Below are 16,823 nucleotides of genomic sequence, written 5' to 3' on the forward strand. Positions count from 1 at the left end.
CCTCACACACACATGTCCTTGCGCTCTCTCCCTCTCCTCACAAGAGGTGATTTCAGCCACTTCATTTATTAGCTATCGCTGGTTGTTGGAACAGGCTAATTAAAAGGAGGGTGAGTGTTTGAGTGTGTTTGTGTGTCTCTCTGTGTGTGTGTGTATGTGTGTGGATGATTTTGGAGACACGGACGTTGCTGCCGCTGTCTCTCTCTCACACTTCACTGTGGAGCAGGAGGGAAGAGAAGAGGAAGAGAGGAGGAAGAGAGGTGGAGATAAGAGACAACTGGGTGCAAGGAGATTTTCACGCCGCTTTGCCATCATTTGATCTGACATGGCCACCGAATAAGGAATCTGGTGCCACGGCAACCGTCAGCTTGGAGACGAGGTATCCGAGGTGAGGAGAGAGGGAAAGGATGGACGGATGAATGGACAAGGGGGGGTGGGGGGGGGGGGATTTAAACAGCCTGTTTGCCCAGAGGTGCTGTAACAGAAGAATCAGGCTGTGGAAGTCAGTGTTTATTTTAATTTTTCTGTGTTTCTTCCTCTGAGTGTGCCTGCCTGTGGGCGTGTGTGCTGTATGTGTGTGTGTGGAGGGGGGTGGGTGGGTGTCTCTCTTGAGGTATTTTGTGTTTTGCAGTGGTATTCCCCAAACAGCAGCCCCTAATTATCCAGTACTGGGTAAATCCGTTTACAGCTTAACTCTCCTCCCTGAGTTTGCTCTATTAATAGTAGGGAGGGATTGCCGCACAGTCAGAAGAGTGGGAGGTTTGTTGTTGGTTTGCGACTCGTGTGTTGTTTATGGTTGTAGCCATTGTGAGAGTGTGTGTGTGAGTGTGTGAGTGTGAGTGTGTGTGTGTGTGTGTGTGTGTGTGTGTGCATGCTCAGGGACTATGGCTTCCTCTGCTGCATGCAGGATTCATGCCTGAGTACGATAAAGCATGGGGTCTGAGTTGAAAAGAAATTGGTCTGACGTTGCTAGGGCCAAAACCGGCCACAGTGCACACACACACTCCGGCCACACTGCTCACACGCGACACAAAAAAATTCCAAAGCAACATGCGAGCTGAGGGACGTGCAAGGCTTAGCTCAGATCTGCAGTGACAGTGCTGGGCTGCAGGTATATGGTTAAAAAAGGAGAGACTTAAATCCACAAAAAAAATGTTCCGCAGTGAAAGTCTTGGATATTTAGGTGAATGCAGAGTTACTGTATTTCTCTGGATGCGCATGGCACGCGGAAACAACAGAAAGGCTGACTGACAGTTGGCATTTTAACGCTGCATTGCTGCTGCACAATCTCTCATGCTACTGCTGCTCCAATGTGGATCTATGCATAAAAGAATATGTGGTTAAACTCTGCAGGAGCATTATTCGGCAGACACTACTGAAAATCCTGCATGATCCAGATTGTGTCCAATTAGTCTGTGTGTGTGTGTGTGTGTGTGTGTGTGTGTGTGTTGGTACGCTGTATGTCCTGGGGCATTGTGATGGACTGCAGAGGCAGGAGAAAGGACATATGGCTGCCTGGGTCTCTATACCCCTTGTCTAAACTCCTCAGAGCCATCATGAGATTCAAACGTCCGGGCTTCCATGACGTGTGTGTGTTAGTGCATCAGTGTGTGTGTGTGTGTGTGTGTGTGTGTGTGTGTGGGCGTGTGTGTGGGCGTGTGAGACGGTGCTAATTCAACTTTCCCCTCTGCAGCTGGCTTTGCTCCTCTCATTTCCACCATTTTGATATCTGATCTCTCACGTTTTGATTCTGCTGGTGGGTGTGTGTCTCCGTGTAATTCATCACCATACACACACACGTCTGTTTATTCACCCATCTCCGTCTGTGGTGACAGCTTGGCGTCGATTTTCTCTGATTGATAGATGGACTATCAGATTAGGCGCCTTTTCACTTGGCCCCCTCTAATCCAATCAAGACCAGCTGGACTGCCTCTTCCTTTCACATAGTAACTGCAAACACACATGACGATGGGTTTTAACTAGTGAAGACGGTAATGTTATTATTTCTTTCAGTAGTTATCAATGATGCAGGGGCTGGAGGTGTGGCCCCTCTTCATCTTCCAAAATGGGACAAATGCGACCAAAACTATCTAAATAAATGACATTTTGGTTGTGTTTCCACCCTAGCTGACTTGCTTAAGTTAGCCACTTGTAACCAACTTGGGTTTTTGAGGGTGTGTCAACTCCTGTTAGAACTTAAACTTAAAAGCCCCTTTTACTTTTAGAGATTGTATCAGCCCATTGTATGAACAGCTGGTATTCCCTGATCTATCTCTAAAATTGCTAAGCCTTCACCAACCTGATGTTTCTATTCTGTAGGTTTAAGAATAGCTTTGCAACAGAGTTGTTAATTACAGCTTTTTACAGGCATCATTGTGCACTTGACACATATTTAAATGTTTACAGACTTTAATGCAAAACTAAAGACTGGTGATTTCTTATATTCTTGTTTAACAGTTTTGTTCTTTGTTCTCATGGATAAAACTTTTTTTTTCATGCAAACCCTTCACGCAAAACAACATCTATTTATAAAGAGGACTTTATACATCCTGAGTGGACGCAAGAATATTACAAAATAGAGTAGTCCTCTCAGAAATCTGACTGTACCGATTCCAACTTTTATTACAGGTGATTCCAAACCGAATGGTATGTATTTTTACCTTCTAAGTTGCTATGGCAAACTTCTAAACAAACAGTTACATAGACACATTATCATTTATATGTTTGTCATATATATATGACATGTTATATGTCAGAGCACCTGGTGAATATAAGTCCACTTTGTTCACCAGCTATAATGCAACTGTGTCTGCGTGATACTGAGCTAGTAGTGTACAATGGATTTCTAGGATTTTTTCACTAAAAACTAGTTAAGTCCAACCCTAACCAAAATAGCTGAGTTGTTGGCAAAACAATAAGGTGAAAAGCTATCATATGTATATATATTTAAAGCTAGAGGAGTAATTCACTATGAGCAACTCTTTTTACATTGCCAAATTTTTTCACTTTGTAACATTGACTACAGCACCTTAACATACTGACAATGAAACGCCTAGGACTGGCTTGGAGTTGTCAAAAGGCAACTCTGATGTGGCTGTGCAAAGAAACAAACCCAAAGTTACACTGTTTCTAATTTTCCTTATGCTAAAAAAAGGGTAACGTCTGTGTGAGCGTCTAGCTTTGTCCTGCATCGCGAGCAGTGGCAAGATTTTCGCATAATTATTTAAGCTGCAAACTTCTCACCCAAACCAGCACTCGGAGAAAGCTTCTGAGAAAAAAATATTCGCTTACAGTAAATCTGCTTGGGACAGCTCTGAAGTCTGCATTCACCCACTGGGGATTGTAACAAGCTTCCCATTCTTTAGGTGAAATCATCCCCAGCTCAGTGTCCCCGCTCATCATTATACTAATCATCTGGAGCTTCTCCTCCTCATCTCTTGCCACCATGCTCCCAAAAATGCAGTTGGATCTTCCACCCCCCCCAGCTCACCGCTCAGGCGTACAGTATAGTCAGTGGCCCAGGCTGTGGGAGAAAGCCTCTTTGTGCTGCCTCCCACCGAGGAATAAAACACAGAGGTACACTTCCCATCAGCCTCTAGTGGAGAAGAAATAGGAATGATTCCTCCCACTGTTTCTCTTTATCTCTCAATGTTGGTTTCCGTTACCCGGGGGCATCTGCTTGTTCACCCTGACAGCTACTTTTAGTTTTTTGGGACACACATGCTCACAAACCACACATGCACTCACACATACACACACGAACACACACACATAGAACACACACGCACTTACACACACACACACACACACACACACACACACACACACACACACACACACACACACACACACACACAGTCCAACAGACCCTTTCTAAAAGCAATGTTGGTTGGCACATTGCGTTGTTCTGAGGGGCTGCTAAGAGCTTGTCTTCATGCCTTATTCATCCCTCAGGCCTATTCTTTCCACCAGCGTACAAGGGATTAGGTGGTAGAAAGCTCTTCAGCTCATAACACACCACTAGCCAGCAGAATAGAGGTCAACCTGACAACTTTTCAGATTTTTTTCTTTTCTTAATCTACCTATCCTCTATAGCAGTGGTTTTCAAACTGTGGGGTGGGGGGGCGTGGATTAATATGTGTTTTTTATATTAAGATCACGGCATAGCTGGACAAGAGTTCTTTTGCTTCGTTCCTCTCACTTAAATGCATTCATTATATTACAGAGAAATACAGTGCGTTCCAAATTATTATGCAAATGATATTTTTCTCAGATTTTCCTAAATAGTCGATGCAAATGACAGTCAGTATAATTTTCAAGTTATCAACCGTTAAAGTATGATTCAAATTTTATTGAACAAACCTCCAAATGATAACGGTATTTTTTCAACAAAAAAAAAACTCAAAATGCACCGTTCCAAATTATTATGCACAACAGAGTTTCAAAACATTGTATAGGTTGTAAAGAAATACAAATGGTCATTTGTTGAATTTGCAGGATGTGAAGGTCATATTTAGTGAAATCAAAAGCTATTTCAATCAAAAACAGGCCAATTGTTACATGTTAACATAGGACCCCTTCTTTGATATCACCTTCACAATTCTTGCATCCATTGAACTTGTGAGTTTTTGGAGAGTTTCTGCTTGAATATCTTTGCAGGATGCCAGAATAGCCTCTCATAGCTGCTGTTTTGATGTGAACTGTCTCACAACCTCATAGATGTTTTGCTTGAGGATGCTCCAAAGGTTCTCAATAGGGTTGAGGTCAGGGGAAGATGGGGCCACACCATGAGGTTCTCTCCTTTTATGCCCATAGCAGCCAATGACACAGAGGTATTCTTTGCAGCATGAGATGGTGCATTGTCATGCATGAATGAAGATGATTTTACTACGGAAGGCACTGTCCTTCTTTTTGTACCACGGAAGAAAGTGGTCAGTCAGAAACTAAACATACTTTGCCGAGGTCATTTTTACACCGTCAGGGACCCTAAAGGGGCCTACCAGCTCTCTCCCCATGATTCCGGCCCAAAACATGACTCCGCCACCTCCTTGCTGATGTCGCAGCCTTGTTGGGACATGGTGGCCATTCACCAACCATCCACTACTCCATCCATCTGGACCATCCAGGGTTGCACGGCACTCATCAGTAAACAAGACTGTTTGAAAATTAGTCTTCATGTATTTTTGAGCCCAGTGTAACCGTTTCTACTTGTGAGCATTGTTTAGGGGTGGCAGAATAATAGGTTTATGCACAGCTGCAAACCTCTGGAGGATCCTACACCTTGAGGTTCGCGGGACTCCAGAGGCACCAGCGGCTTCAAATACCTGTCTGCTGCTCTGTAACGGCATTTTAGCAGCTGCTCTCCTAATCTGATGAATTTGTCTGGCAGAAACCTTCCTCATTATGCCTTTATCTGCACCAACCCCTCTGTGCTCTGCATCAGCCACAAATCTCTTCACAGTACAATGATCACACTTAAGTTTCTGTGAAATATCTAATGTTGTCATACCTTATCCAATGTATTGCACTATTTGACGCTTTTCGGCAGCAGAGAGATCCTTTTTCTTTCCCATATTGCTTGAAACATGTGGCCTTCTTAATAATGTGGAACGTCCTTCTTAAGTAGTTTTTCCTTTGATTGGGCTCACATGGCAAACTAATTATCACAGGTGTATGAGATTAATTTCAATGATCCAAGGCGCCCTGAGACACAATATCATACATGAGTTTAATTGAAAAACAAAAAATTTAAAGTTTATGACACTTCAATCCAATTTGCATAATAATTTGGAACACGGTGTAGGTCTCGTTAAAGAAAAAGAGCACCAAGCCCAACCCAGAGGATCCTGCATACATTTTTTTATTTTAAATTAATATTTTTATGGAAAATCCATTTGTCTTTCTTCAATAGCTTCTAATTCATCAGACCCAGTGTCTCCAAATTATTTGTTCACACAAAATTCCTTATATTTAGCCTCTTAATTTTCCTCTCAAAGTGCACCAGATTCATGCATTTCACTTTAAAAAGGTGAAAAAAAATCTCCCGGGGGGGCTTACCCCCGGACCCCCCTAGGAGGGTCTGCTTCTCCACTGGCTACTATTTTCCTCCATCAGGACATTGGAGGCTCTGGCGAAAAAACACTGGGTGAATGACATTCCACTAGTCAATAATTTGGGCAAGTCTGCCTATCTTTCTCACTCTACACACTCAGTCACTACTATCCATGCTGAAAGGAAGCAGGATTAAAACACTGGATTAAGATGCCAAAATGTACTAAAACATGTGTTTAAAAACGCACAAAAATGTTTAGAATGTTTCAAAAATATGTTTAAATTTGTAAAATAATTAAAAGATCTTTCAAAACATACAGGGATTTAGAAAAAAAAATGTTTGGGGGGTGGGGGGGCTCAGCTGAAATTTGTTCTCTGAGGGGGGGCTCACTCTCTCACACTTTGAAAACCCCTGCTCTATAGCCTATGTTTAGATTCTCTCCAACTTGAATACGGGTAATACAGGGTCCATGTCAAGCCTCTAAAAAAGAGTTTATGTTCTAAGTATAGCAATGTGATGGATGAAAAAGTTAAGGCCAACATTTAATCTAGTTGATAACCCCAACTGAACTTACTTTTTTCCTGAAGATTGACAAGACGGATCACACTGTTCATGAGGCTACTGTCATTTCTTACCTTTTGTCTTCTGCTGTAGCTTACAATGTGGAAGCCTTTGTCCTTAGTTGGTCAATCCTTTATCCGTGTTTTTTATGTGTGTTTCTTTTCTCTTGCCTCCTAATTTTCTTAGCTTAGCATAAAGACTGGAAACAAGGGGGAAAGGAAACAAAAAAACACCAACCGCACCTCTGAAGTTTACTGATTAAAACGTTATATATAGCATATGTTATCCATATCATATTAAGTTTGCTGCACCATCCCGTTTTATATTTTGGAGTTTAAATTTATCAACAAAACAGAAGTTGTATGTTGTCAATCAATCAATACGTCCTACAAGAGCTACAAATGCAGGTTTTGAATAATAAGTGTATTGTGTTGTTGAATACTCAGCTAATCAGCCTGCTAAGTCAGCTAGCTTGATGGGCTATTGTGTGACGGTCACCAATGTAGCATTACAGCTTGTGAGCTAATGCTGACCACTGTTGTCTGTGCAAACTATTAACAAACAAACGTTTCTGTTTTTTTTCCAATTGAAATGTAGCTGTCTCTGTCACATCATGGCAGGTTGTAGCGTTCCGTCAAAGGTGTCCCATTGTGGATAGCTAATATGAACCAATTTTTCAGAATATGGCCGGTCAATGATTTTGCCTGGGTTTTGAGAATCAATGCACTCTTGTCATTACATAAAAATGCTTTACATAGACAGGTAAGATTGTGACACAGTTGTACATGTTTTAAAATCATGAAGTTCTTACTACTACCAAGGCAGCTTTCATGCATGATGCATCAACATCCAAAATACAGTAAAGCGATTCAAGGAATACAAGAACAAACAGTGAAATTCACATTCCCCCCAGTGCTCAGAAACTAGCCCGCTTTGTGTGCATTTATAAAGTTTTAATGGATGTAGAATGCAAATAAGCAAGACAAAAGTTTCACAGAGACAATGTGCTGATTAAAACAAGATACAGTCGTGCGAAATGTGCCGAGGGAAAGATAAAGACATCAAGGAAAGCCAGGTTATTCTAAAGCTTGTTTGCCCTGATTGGATTCCACTTTATCGCACACTCTGGACTTGACTTTAGTTTGGCCTGTGTGGACTAATCTGACTTACCCTCTTTGTGCCAGGTTAAGGAGAGCGAGAGCTGGACAGAGGCACGCTCAGAGAACCGGAGAGAGGGATGGCAGTGGAGGAGAAGTCGGGCGTGAAGAGCAGCAGCTCCATCGTCCCCTGCTTTCTCTTTGTGGAGGTAAGAAAAACATGAGCGTGCTATCGTATTGCCCACTCTCCCCCCCCCACGAGACACTGCCTGTTTACAAAACTCACACATTTTGACATGAGGATCACCACCCAAACAAATTTTTAAAAGAATAGGTCATTTTTCACTATACTTACCAAGTGCTTTTTTTTCTTTTCCGTTGGTGTAAAATAACAGTGAGTGAAAAGCCTGGATGTATTTCCGGACAGGGCCTTGTGGATCCTGATCAAATCTCCGTTCCAATTTTTCCCTGATTCTCTTTGGGCTTTGACTTGTGATGTATCTCTACAATTGCCTTTCCTGTCAGCGAGGACAAACCTTTGTGGCTCAGAGACTTGACTCTTTGTCTAAACGCCCCTAAACTTGATGCGCTCTCCTCTCCTCCCAATGCTAACACACCCAAGTCGCAATGATAAAAATTCCAGGCTCCACAGTTTGGGCTTTGGGACAGCTCAGCAAACGCGCCCTGTGTTGCTGACAGTGGCTACCGTTGTTCTGTGGGGTGTTGACCAGTTTAACAGCAACATTTGTGAACTGTATGATTCATTGAGGTGCTCGCGGATGTCGCAGGCCTTGTAGCATAGACAAGAGTGGATTTTCATTAGCTGTACAGTACTGTGGGCTTTTCAGCTGTTTTGTTACAGATAATGCCAGAGGTCATTTTCTGTGGCAGACTAAAAAAGTGCACATGCTCTACATTGTTTGTAAAGAGCGGCTGGCAGATTTGACTCAGAGAGGGCAGTGGAAGTCTGAGGGCCTTCACCAAATTATAACTGAGGTGGAGAAAAGCATGAACTGATGAGGTAATCAGACCGTCTGTAATCTAATTAGACAAACCAAGCAGTCCACATGTTCATTGGCTTCAATAGGCCAGCCATCAGCATTTATAGAATTGATTCAGAGAGGATGAACTGTTTTGTGTTGCTTCATTGCGTTGCCAGGTGTGACATGATGTGAGGCATGATAGAGTTACTTGTTTTGAATCAACCCGCGTCCGCTGCGACAAGGACTGAGCCTCATGTTGGTGTGTGTGTGTGTGTGTGTGTGTGTGTGTGTGTGGGAGGGGGGGGGGGGGGCTTACCACTACACCTTACCACTACACCACATTTGCCCCAACACTGTCTGCATTTTGTTCTCATTGTTTTAACAAAGCTTCCCATGAGCAAGTTCATGCCGGTGCTCTAAAAAGAAATGGAGAAGTGAGGGGCCTGTTGTTCTGGCTGCGTAATATTAACATTCCCAAAAGCCTCAAATTATTAACGTTTTAGACATCTGCCTTCATCTATCGTATCAAGTCTTTACCCACTGTACTGTACCTCTGTGCCGCGTGTGCCTGGGCCCCAAAGGACGGACCAGAATTCAATAGTTACACTGACCCACTTCGCCCATGAGAGGCTGTATATGAAACACTGGTCCCTTTGGTTAAAACACAGAATAGAGCTCTCCATTAGGCCACTCCGCCATATGCTTCCCACACACATCAGCTCTCAGACCTCAGGTCAATTCCCTCGCTAACTCCACCACATCTATGTGTCTGTGTCTATGTCTGTGTCTGTGTGTGTATGATTGAGAGAGAGAGAGAGAGACAGAGACAGAGAGAGAGAGAGAGAGAGAGAGTATTTCTATATATTTGTACTGGGATGGAGAAGCCTTGTGAGCCAATAGAGCCAGGGAAGAGAGGCCTGCAGCTCTTACCTGCAACGGAGGGCAGCTTGTAATAGCCCTGCATACTCTATATTACCATTATAATATATTTGAAAGTATTTATTGAAATAATTGATTACACTTGATTCCTTTAAATAGTGTATGATGCAGTGGAGAAAGAGTATTATTATTATTATATTATAAGTTGTCAAAGCGGCTCATTACTGTAAATAAATTGGCTGAAATGACATCTCTCACTGGTAAATTGTAGTTGTAACTATAGCTTGCTAAATAAGCTTATGTCTGCTTCATGACTTTTTAATGTTTGATTTATACTGTATTTAACGAGAACTCTGTAAACGATCATATTGTGCTAAAAGACTAAAGGCTAAAGCTGCAAGTCCCACGCATAACACTCAACATCCTCACCCGTTGTTTATCCATGTAGAAAGGCACGCAGGCAACGAAACGGCATTGTTCTTGTAACACTGCTTAGCTTATATGCACAATCGCCTTTTGAAACATTCATAGTTTCCGCTTTTAATGTTATACCAGAAAAGGCTTTCAGGATAAACACTAACCCTTGTGTTTGTAAAAATGTGTATGTGCTCCAAAAAAACAAAACAGGACATAGCTACTTAAGCTACCCTAAACTCAGACAGCTTCTACATAAGAACCCTAACCCTACCTGGGCACGCTAACATGATGTCTGGGTATTAGGTGGAAGTAAAGCAATATGACAATCACTGTGTAGTTGATGGGTTTAGAAGATTTTAACTCTATTTTTTTGTTAACATTGCTGTACAATGTTATGGTGCATGCTTCACTGTAACATCCATCCATGATCATTAAAAAGTCAGACCTCCATGTGGAAATAAGAAACCAATACTACTTAGATCTGTGAAATCCAGAGAGTAGTCTAATGTTGAAAATCAGGCCACTGAGTCACAGTGTGAACTAGGTTTGCAGGAGCTGAACTCATTTCATTCTCACACTGTTGCTATAAGCAGAGAGCTGCATCGCCGAGTTCTCCCTCTTTCCTGCCACTTTGTAAGAGTAGAATTTTCTATTTAGGCAGAAGAAGCTCAATGGTTTTTACAACACTCAAATCTTACATTTGTTGTTATAAGATACTATCATATTATAAAGATATGGAGCCTTTATTACACACTATTATTTCCTTTAATTGTCTTGTTAGGTGTCATAACCTTATATGTAAATAAATTAGGTACCACCATGATGATGGCAAAATATAGTTTTTTATAAGAGTACAGATGAGAAAGTAGTAGTTGTATGTATATTGCAAATTAAGTAATGACGTGCCTGGGAGAGAAAAATCATCGCAAATTGAAGATTTGGGCATCTGTACTGAGAAGACATTGTGAAGTACAGCCAGGCATGCATCTACTGTGTACAGCAGACAGGTTTTGTTGTTGCACTCTAACTCTTCACGGAACTACTTCTCGGTATCTTTGTGCATTTGGTCCTTTTGAACACTCTGTTCCGCTAATATAAAGTTGTTTTACTGAGCATGCAGCCAAGATTCAAACCCTGGGGCTTCTTGCTGTGAGCCACTGAGCCGCTGAAGCCACTCTACTGTCTGACACGAGATTACATTATTGACCGCGAGGTGCTTGGGTGATTAGTGCTGTCCACACTCTAGTGAGAAGGATTCGGGTTTGATTTCTGCATAGTCTGTTAGTGACAGCAGTTTATGCGGCCTAGTTTCTGTATACTGCAAATTGCCCATAGCCATGAATGTAAGGTGAGGAAGGTGGTCGTTCTCTTCTGTGTCGTTCTCTTCTGTGTTATCCTTGTGTTGTGTATGCAGGGTCAAGCTCTGCTCAATGTGACTCATTAAAACAGGAGAACCAAATATAAAGCTATGGAGTTCTTAATGTGGGATGCTGATTAACAGGCCTTAACATGATGCATGAGTAACCAGAGCTGCCGCAGCACCTGATCTGCTTTGTGAAACGTGCAGAGAATTGTCGGTTAACGATTGATAAGTCGATATTACCGAAATTGGCTTGGTCTAGGAGGCACTCAGGAGCGGACTGAGGACTCTATGTGAGAACAGTTGGTGGGTATGGTGCTCGCTGCCAAACAATAGAAAGATGATTGATGCTGGGGGAAAAAACACAGGGATGTACTAACACTGGATGAATGAAATGAAGTTTCAGACCTCTCTCCTGTTTGTGAGGTTTGTATGTATGTAGTTCCATCGGCTAGTTAGCTTAGCCTAGCATAAGCATTGGAAACAGGGGAAAACAACCATCCTGGATCTCTTCAAAATGTGCCTACCAGCACCTCTAAAGGTCAGCAGTCAACATGAATGATACGTCTTGATGTATCTACAGTATGTATAATCCGTACAAAGTAATGTTTAAAGAAGAAAAGGTTGTGGTTGAATTAAGATGAGGTTGCAACCTCCAGTTTCCAATCGTTACGCTAATGGCTGTCTGACTCCAAGTACTCCGACATTGAATGGACAGACAACAGAATGGTATACTGTGTAGATCATCTTACTCCACTCAAGAAATCAAATACAGGCTACTCATTTCCTAAAATGTGGAACTATTCCTTTAAAGCTTAGGGTTTGGTGCTGCTCATCAACCCGGTCCCTTTTCCCATTCACATGGGGCACTGTGTGTGTGTGTGTGTGTGTGTGTGTGTGTGTGTGTGTGTGTGTGTGTGTGTGTGTGTGTGTGTGTGTGTGTGTGTGTGTGTGTGTGTGTGTGTGTGTGTGTGTGTGTGTGTTGTGTGTCTGTTTTATAAAAGTGACAGTGATCCATACACAGCCAGAAGGACCTGCTCTTTTATTTAGCCCCACACCTCATCAGCCGTTGCCAAGGAAACCAATCAGCCAGACTCATTCTCCATCTCTGCTCTCTTTCTCCTGACTCCTTTCATCCGCCCTGCCCTGATTACAAGTCACAACCTTTTCTATCAGCGCTACCCACTCGGCCATCTTGTTCGGCTTGTCTTTTCTATCCCCTCCATTTTGCTCCAGCGTTTACCATTTTTGTCTTCCGTCTCCGATTTTTGGGGCGGATGTCTCTCGGCCATTCATGGCAGCACAGATGTCAACATCACCTTTGATTAAATCCCGTTCTAATATCTTCAAAACTATGCCATCGTCTTCCCTTTCTCATCGAATCCAGACAATAAGAGGAATTCTTTAACCTTTTACCCGGTGGGAAAACATGAAGACTGGGCTAGAAGGTATAATGGGCGATACATGAATCAGTCTAGCCCATTTTATTTATGTACTGTAGATGTTTTTCTGTTTGCTCACATTATCGTCCTCTGCTTCTGGGAACCCGCAAGCACATTTACAGTTAAAAACCCATTCCTGTTTTTAAAGCCACTCCTGCTGTGTGCTTGAGTGAAGAGGTGTAATAGAGGATGCATCTCTTTCTCTTGTGAAGGGATTCAGATGAGGCACTTATCCAGACCAGTGGAGGGGCCAACATAAAGCCCCATTTCACCACTGTAAACACTTTCTACAACGCTACTCTCAGCTCCACTGCCACCGTCATGTGACACGCTGTGTCCTCTTGACCTGCTTTGGCCTTTGGCCTTTTCATATCAGCAGTTTATGACATTTAGGGGTTTGTATCAGTATAGATTTGCCATCATGACCTTTACAATATATTCATATTAGTGACTTTCCAACATTATGGGTGGGGGCGGGGGGTGGAGGTTCTTGTGTTTTTTATTAGGCTCGTTCATATTTAATTTCATCCTCCCCCCTGTTAAATTTATTTAAAAAAAACGAATAATTACATACATTTACATTCAATAATAAAACCAATCAATTTAAACATGAAGTCCACATGCCAAATAACAGTCCTTGACAACCATTTCAAAATGGAGTTTGGAGAGTCAGTACTGAAATAAATTATATTTATTAACGGAGGCTTCTATGCTAATTTCTTTCTCTTTCAAAGTCAAGGGGAGGCTCCAGATAAAATATGCACAGCGTTTATGAGGGCTTTATTTTACACACTAAGATCTGTGAACTCAGCTCAAGACCCATTTTTCTATTAAATATGGCTTTTTTCTGATGCTCTTTGTAAAATAAAGTTACCTACTTACTCACTTTTCTAAATCAACAGTTTACATTCAACCCCTGCCATTCATCATATTGCTATACGGTCCCTAAACGTTCAGAGTGTGAGTGTGAGGGTTTGTGCTCTTTACTGATGACCGGTCAGATTAAATTACCTTCGGGTTTTTAGACACAATTCCTGGATGAGCTCAAAGACTGTATCAAGCACTGCATATCCTCTATCATATATTCTCCATGTGGCTGAGTGTGGGTGTGATCTTTTCCTATTAGCATCATCTAAATTAAAACCACGTCCCAGCCGCCGCCAACGTCTCAATCAACCCTTTCCGTATTTCTCCCCAGAGGTCTCCATCTTGAGAATATAAAATGTGTTGGATGGATGTCCGCTGGATGGGAACGAAGGCTTCTGCTCACATTTTGATCTTGTGAGTGAGTGCTCTATGTAGCTTCGCAAAACTGTGTGGACCAACCTATGCCCCCTGGTGTTGCTTTTGTTGTCTTTCCCAATACACTCCAGTACAATTTTTTTATCATATAGAATTCAACATGGATTTGTGAAGCGTGAATGTATTCCTTTTCCTCGGATGGAGGAAGCAGAGCATGCTCATGGTGAAAAGGTCTGAGTGATTTCTCCACCAGAGGGCAATGCTGTCACACAGCTGGAGCCCTCTTTACCAGCCACTGTGAGCGCCTTGTTTTTGAGCTGTCTAGTCTTTCAAATAGTTCTGAACTTGACTCATCAACAGGAGATTTTTTTTACATAAATCGCTACGCACCCCCCTCTCCCCAACTTCCCTTTCTTTCTCACATAATTTACTGTTACACACACACACACACACACACACACACACACACACACACACACACACACACACACACACACACACACACACACACACACACACACACACACACACACACAAACGGTCTCACGAGCCTCATTAACACCTGAGCGAAAGCGTAGAGAATAGACGGAGCGACACATCAGCATGAATCCGGCTGCCTCCTCCGTCTTTTATAAATAGGCCGCTGTGTTTAATGGCGGGCGACACCCGGGTTGCTTCACACCTGTCACATGGAAGTCTCCCCGGTCTAGTTAACAGAAGCCCCCCCTTCTCCCTAACAAGCACTCACACATCAGGATAAGACAAGCAGACATCCGAGAAAAAAAAAGGATATCGGGGTAGGCCTAAACGACATGCAGGCGGAAACATTTTGGGTGTACAGTGTCTCCGAGGTGTGATCGAGCAAAGGCATTTAGATTTCTATTTTGTTTCGAGTTGGTAACCTTCCTGAGCAGTGCCTACTGTGTGATGCTGTGTGGCAGTTATGAATTGATTCTGTGATTCTTAAGAAGCCTATGACAGGGTCAAACACACAGATGAACACGGGTGGTGTAGCGGTTCGAGGGCCCACCCATAGAGGCTCAGTCCTCAGAAGCAGCAGACCACGGGTTCAAATCAGTCCCGTGGTCGTTCTCTGCATGTCATTCTCCTCCTTGCCCCATTTCTTCTCTGTATCACCGACCTGAATGATAAAAAGCATAAAAATGCCAAAAAAAGAATCTTAAAAAAAGAGGAATTTTACTGGAGGATGATTAAAGCGGTGCTCCTCTCATCTCTTTCCTCATGAGTCCTCTTTTCCACACAAGTAAAGTACAAAATCTCACACTCTTTTTTTCCCTTTCCCTTTCCCGCTCTCTCTCTCTTTCTCTCTCTCTCTCTCTCTCTCTCTCTCTCTCTCTCTCTCTCTCTGTCTGTCCTGCACAGAAACACAGCAGGCCAAGCAGCCCTCTCCATCGGCCAGCTCCATATCCTCTTTATTCACTCACCCCATCTCACCCCACTCCCATCATCCTACCATCATCCTCCCACCCTCTCTCACTCTCTCTCTCTCTCAACGCCTCTTCCTCTCCCTCGTCTTTCTTTTGCTCTCCTCCTGCCAATGGGACTACAGTAGCTCTTTGAATGCACCATTGGTTCTGCCGCTTTCTTATTCCAACTCCCAATCCTTCACATTTTTCACTCCTAAGTACTCCATCTTAACTTTTATAGACTATAAAATACTCCTCTCTGTTTGTCTGCCTCTCTCTCTCTCTCTCTCTCTCTCTGTTATTCTCATTCATTTGCAAAGTACTATCAAACCCATCAGGGTCGAGTTCTTGCGGAAACCATTTATTGTGCCCGCCAAGCCTATTGATCATGCTCTCCTTCCGTCAAAGTGCGAGAATATATTGGGTGCACAAAGCCAGCTCCAAAACATCATTGTTTTAATGTAGCTGTTTGTCATCGTTTGAGTAAGATATAGAGGGAGTGATGGTGCATGTTAAAAAAGGAGAGGAGAATGAATGTGTTGAGAGACAAAGAGCAAATGCTTTAATAAAAATATGCCAGTATGTGACATGACTGTCAATTAGAAATAGATTTAGAATGCGAAAGCACAGTTAGAATATACAGTTTTTTCTATCATCATATATTTTAACTAATATCAAAAGGGTCATTGCTCCAGACATCATCTCACATTCTATCAACAGGTAAACCTATGGCCGGTGAAACTTCCAGGGAGCCACACATGGATCTTAATCAGACACAATTAATAATGTGGAAAACATTCTCTAAGGATCCATCATCTATAAATAATAGATAGCTGCGGAACAAGTATGAGATATTAAGTTGACAAAGGTTCTCTATGCAGCTACAAAGGAATTGCAACAAAACAATTATAACATCCTGCATTAGAATAAATATAGTGATGGACAATGGGATAACATTTTTGTCTTTTAGTTCATAAAATTTAGTGCAAATAAGTTATACATATAACCGTAACCCTTTTGTCTTTTATCTTAATTTTTATGCTTTATTGATAGTGTAGAGACAGAGTTGAAATGGGGCAGAGAGGGGAGTGACATGCAGAGAACGAGCGCGGGCTGGAATCGAACCCGGGTCCGCTGCTGGCCGAGGCCCATCGGGGGGGGGGCTAAGGGCGCCCCGAACCGTAACCCTTTTAAATAATTTTCTTAATCCTTTTAAAAGAAAAACTAATTAAATCGAATGATAAATCTATATTCATTGTTTTTATTGTGATAATATGATGTTATCACCTTAAGCCTGTTATAACAGTTGTGTTTGCCTGTTTACACACCCAGCAGACACAGAGCTACATCAGCATCACCTCCT

General features: G+C 42.4%; 1 protein-coding gene across 1 annotated transcript in view; it reads left to right on the forward strand.

The window, feature by feature from the left end:
• Nucleotides 1–370: 370 nt before the first annotated feature.
• plppr2a (phospholipid phosphatase related 2a) overlaps nt 371–16,823 on the forward strand; it is a gene marked incomplete at its 3' end in the record, with an annotated part of 51,366 nt that continues 34,913 nt past the window's right edge. The window contains exons 1-2 of the mRNA XM_080044351.1: nt 371–388; nt 7,798–7,919. Coding sequence (XP_079900477.1) covers nt 7,851–7,919 — 69 coding nt within the window. The 5' untranslated portion in view covers nt 371–388; nt 7,798–7,850. The remainder of the gene's footprint in view (nt 389–7,797; nt 7,920–16,823) is intronic.

Source organism: Ammodytes marinus (assembly GCF_949987685.1).
Source record: "Ammodytes marinus genome assembly, chromosome: 16".
Classification (NCBI taxonomy): domain Eukaryota; kingdom Metazoa; phylum Chordata; class Actinopteri; order Uranoscopiformes; family Ammodytidae; genus Ammodytes; species Ammodytes marinus.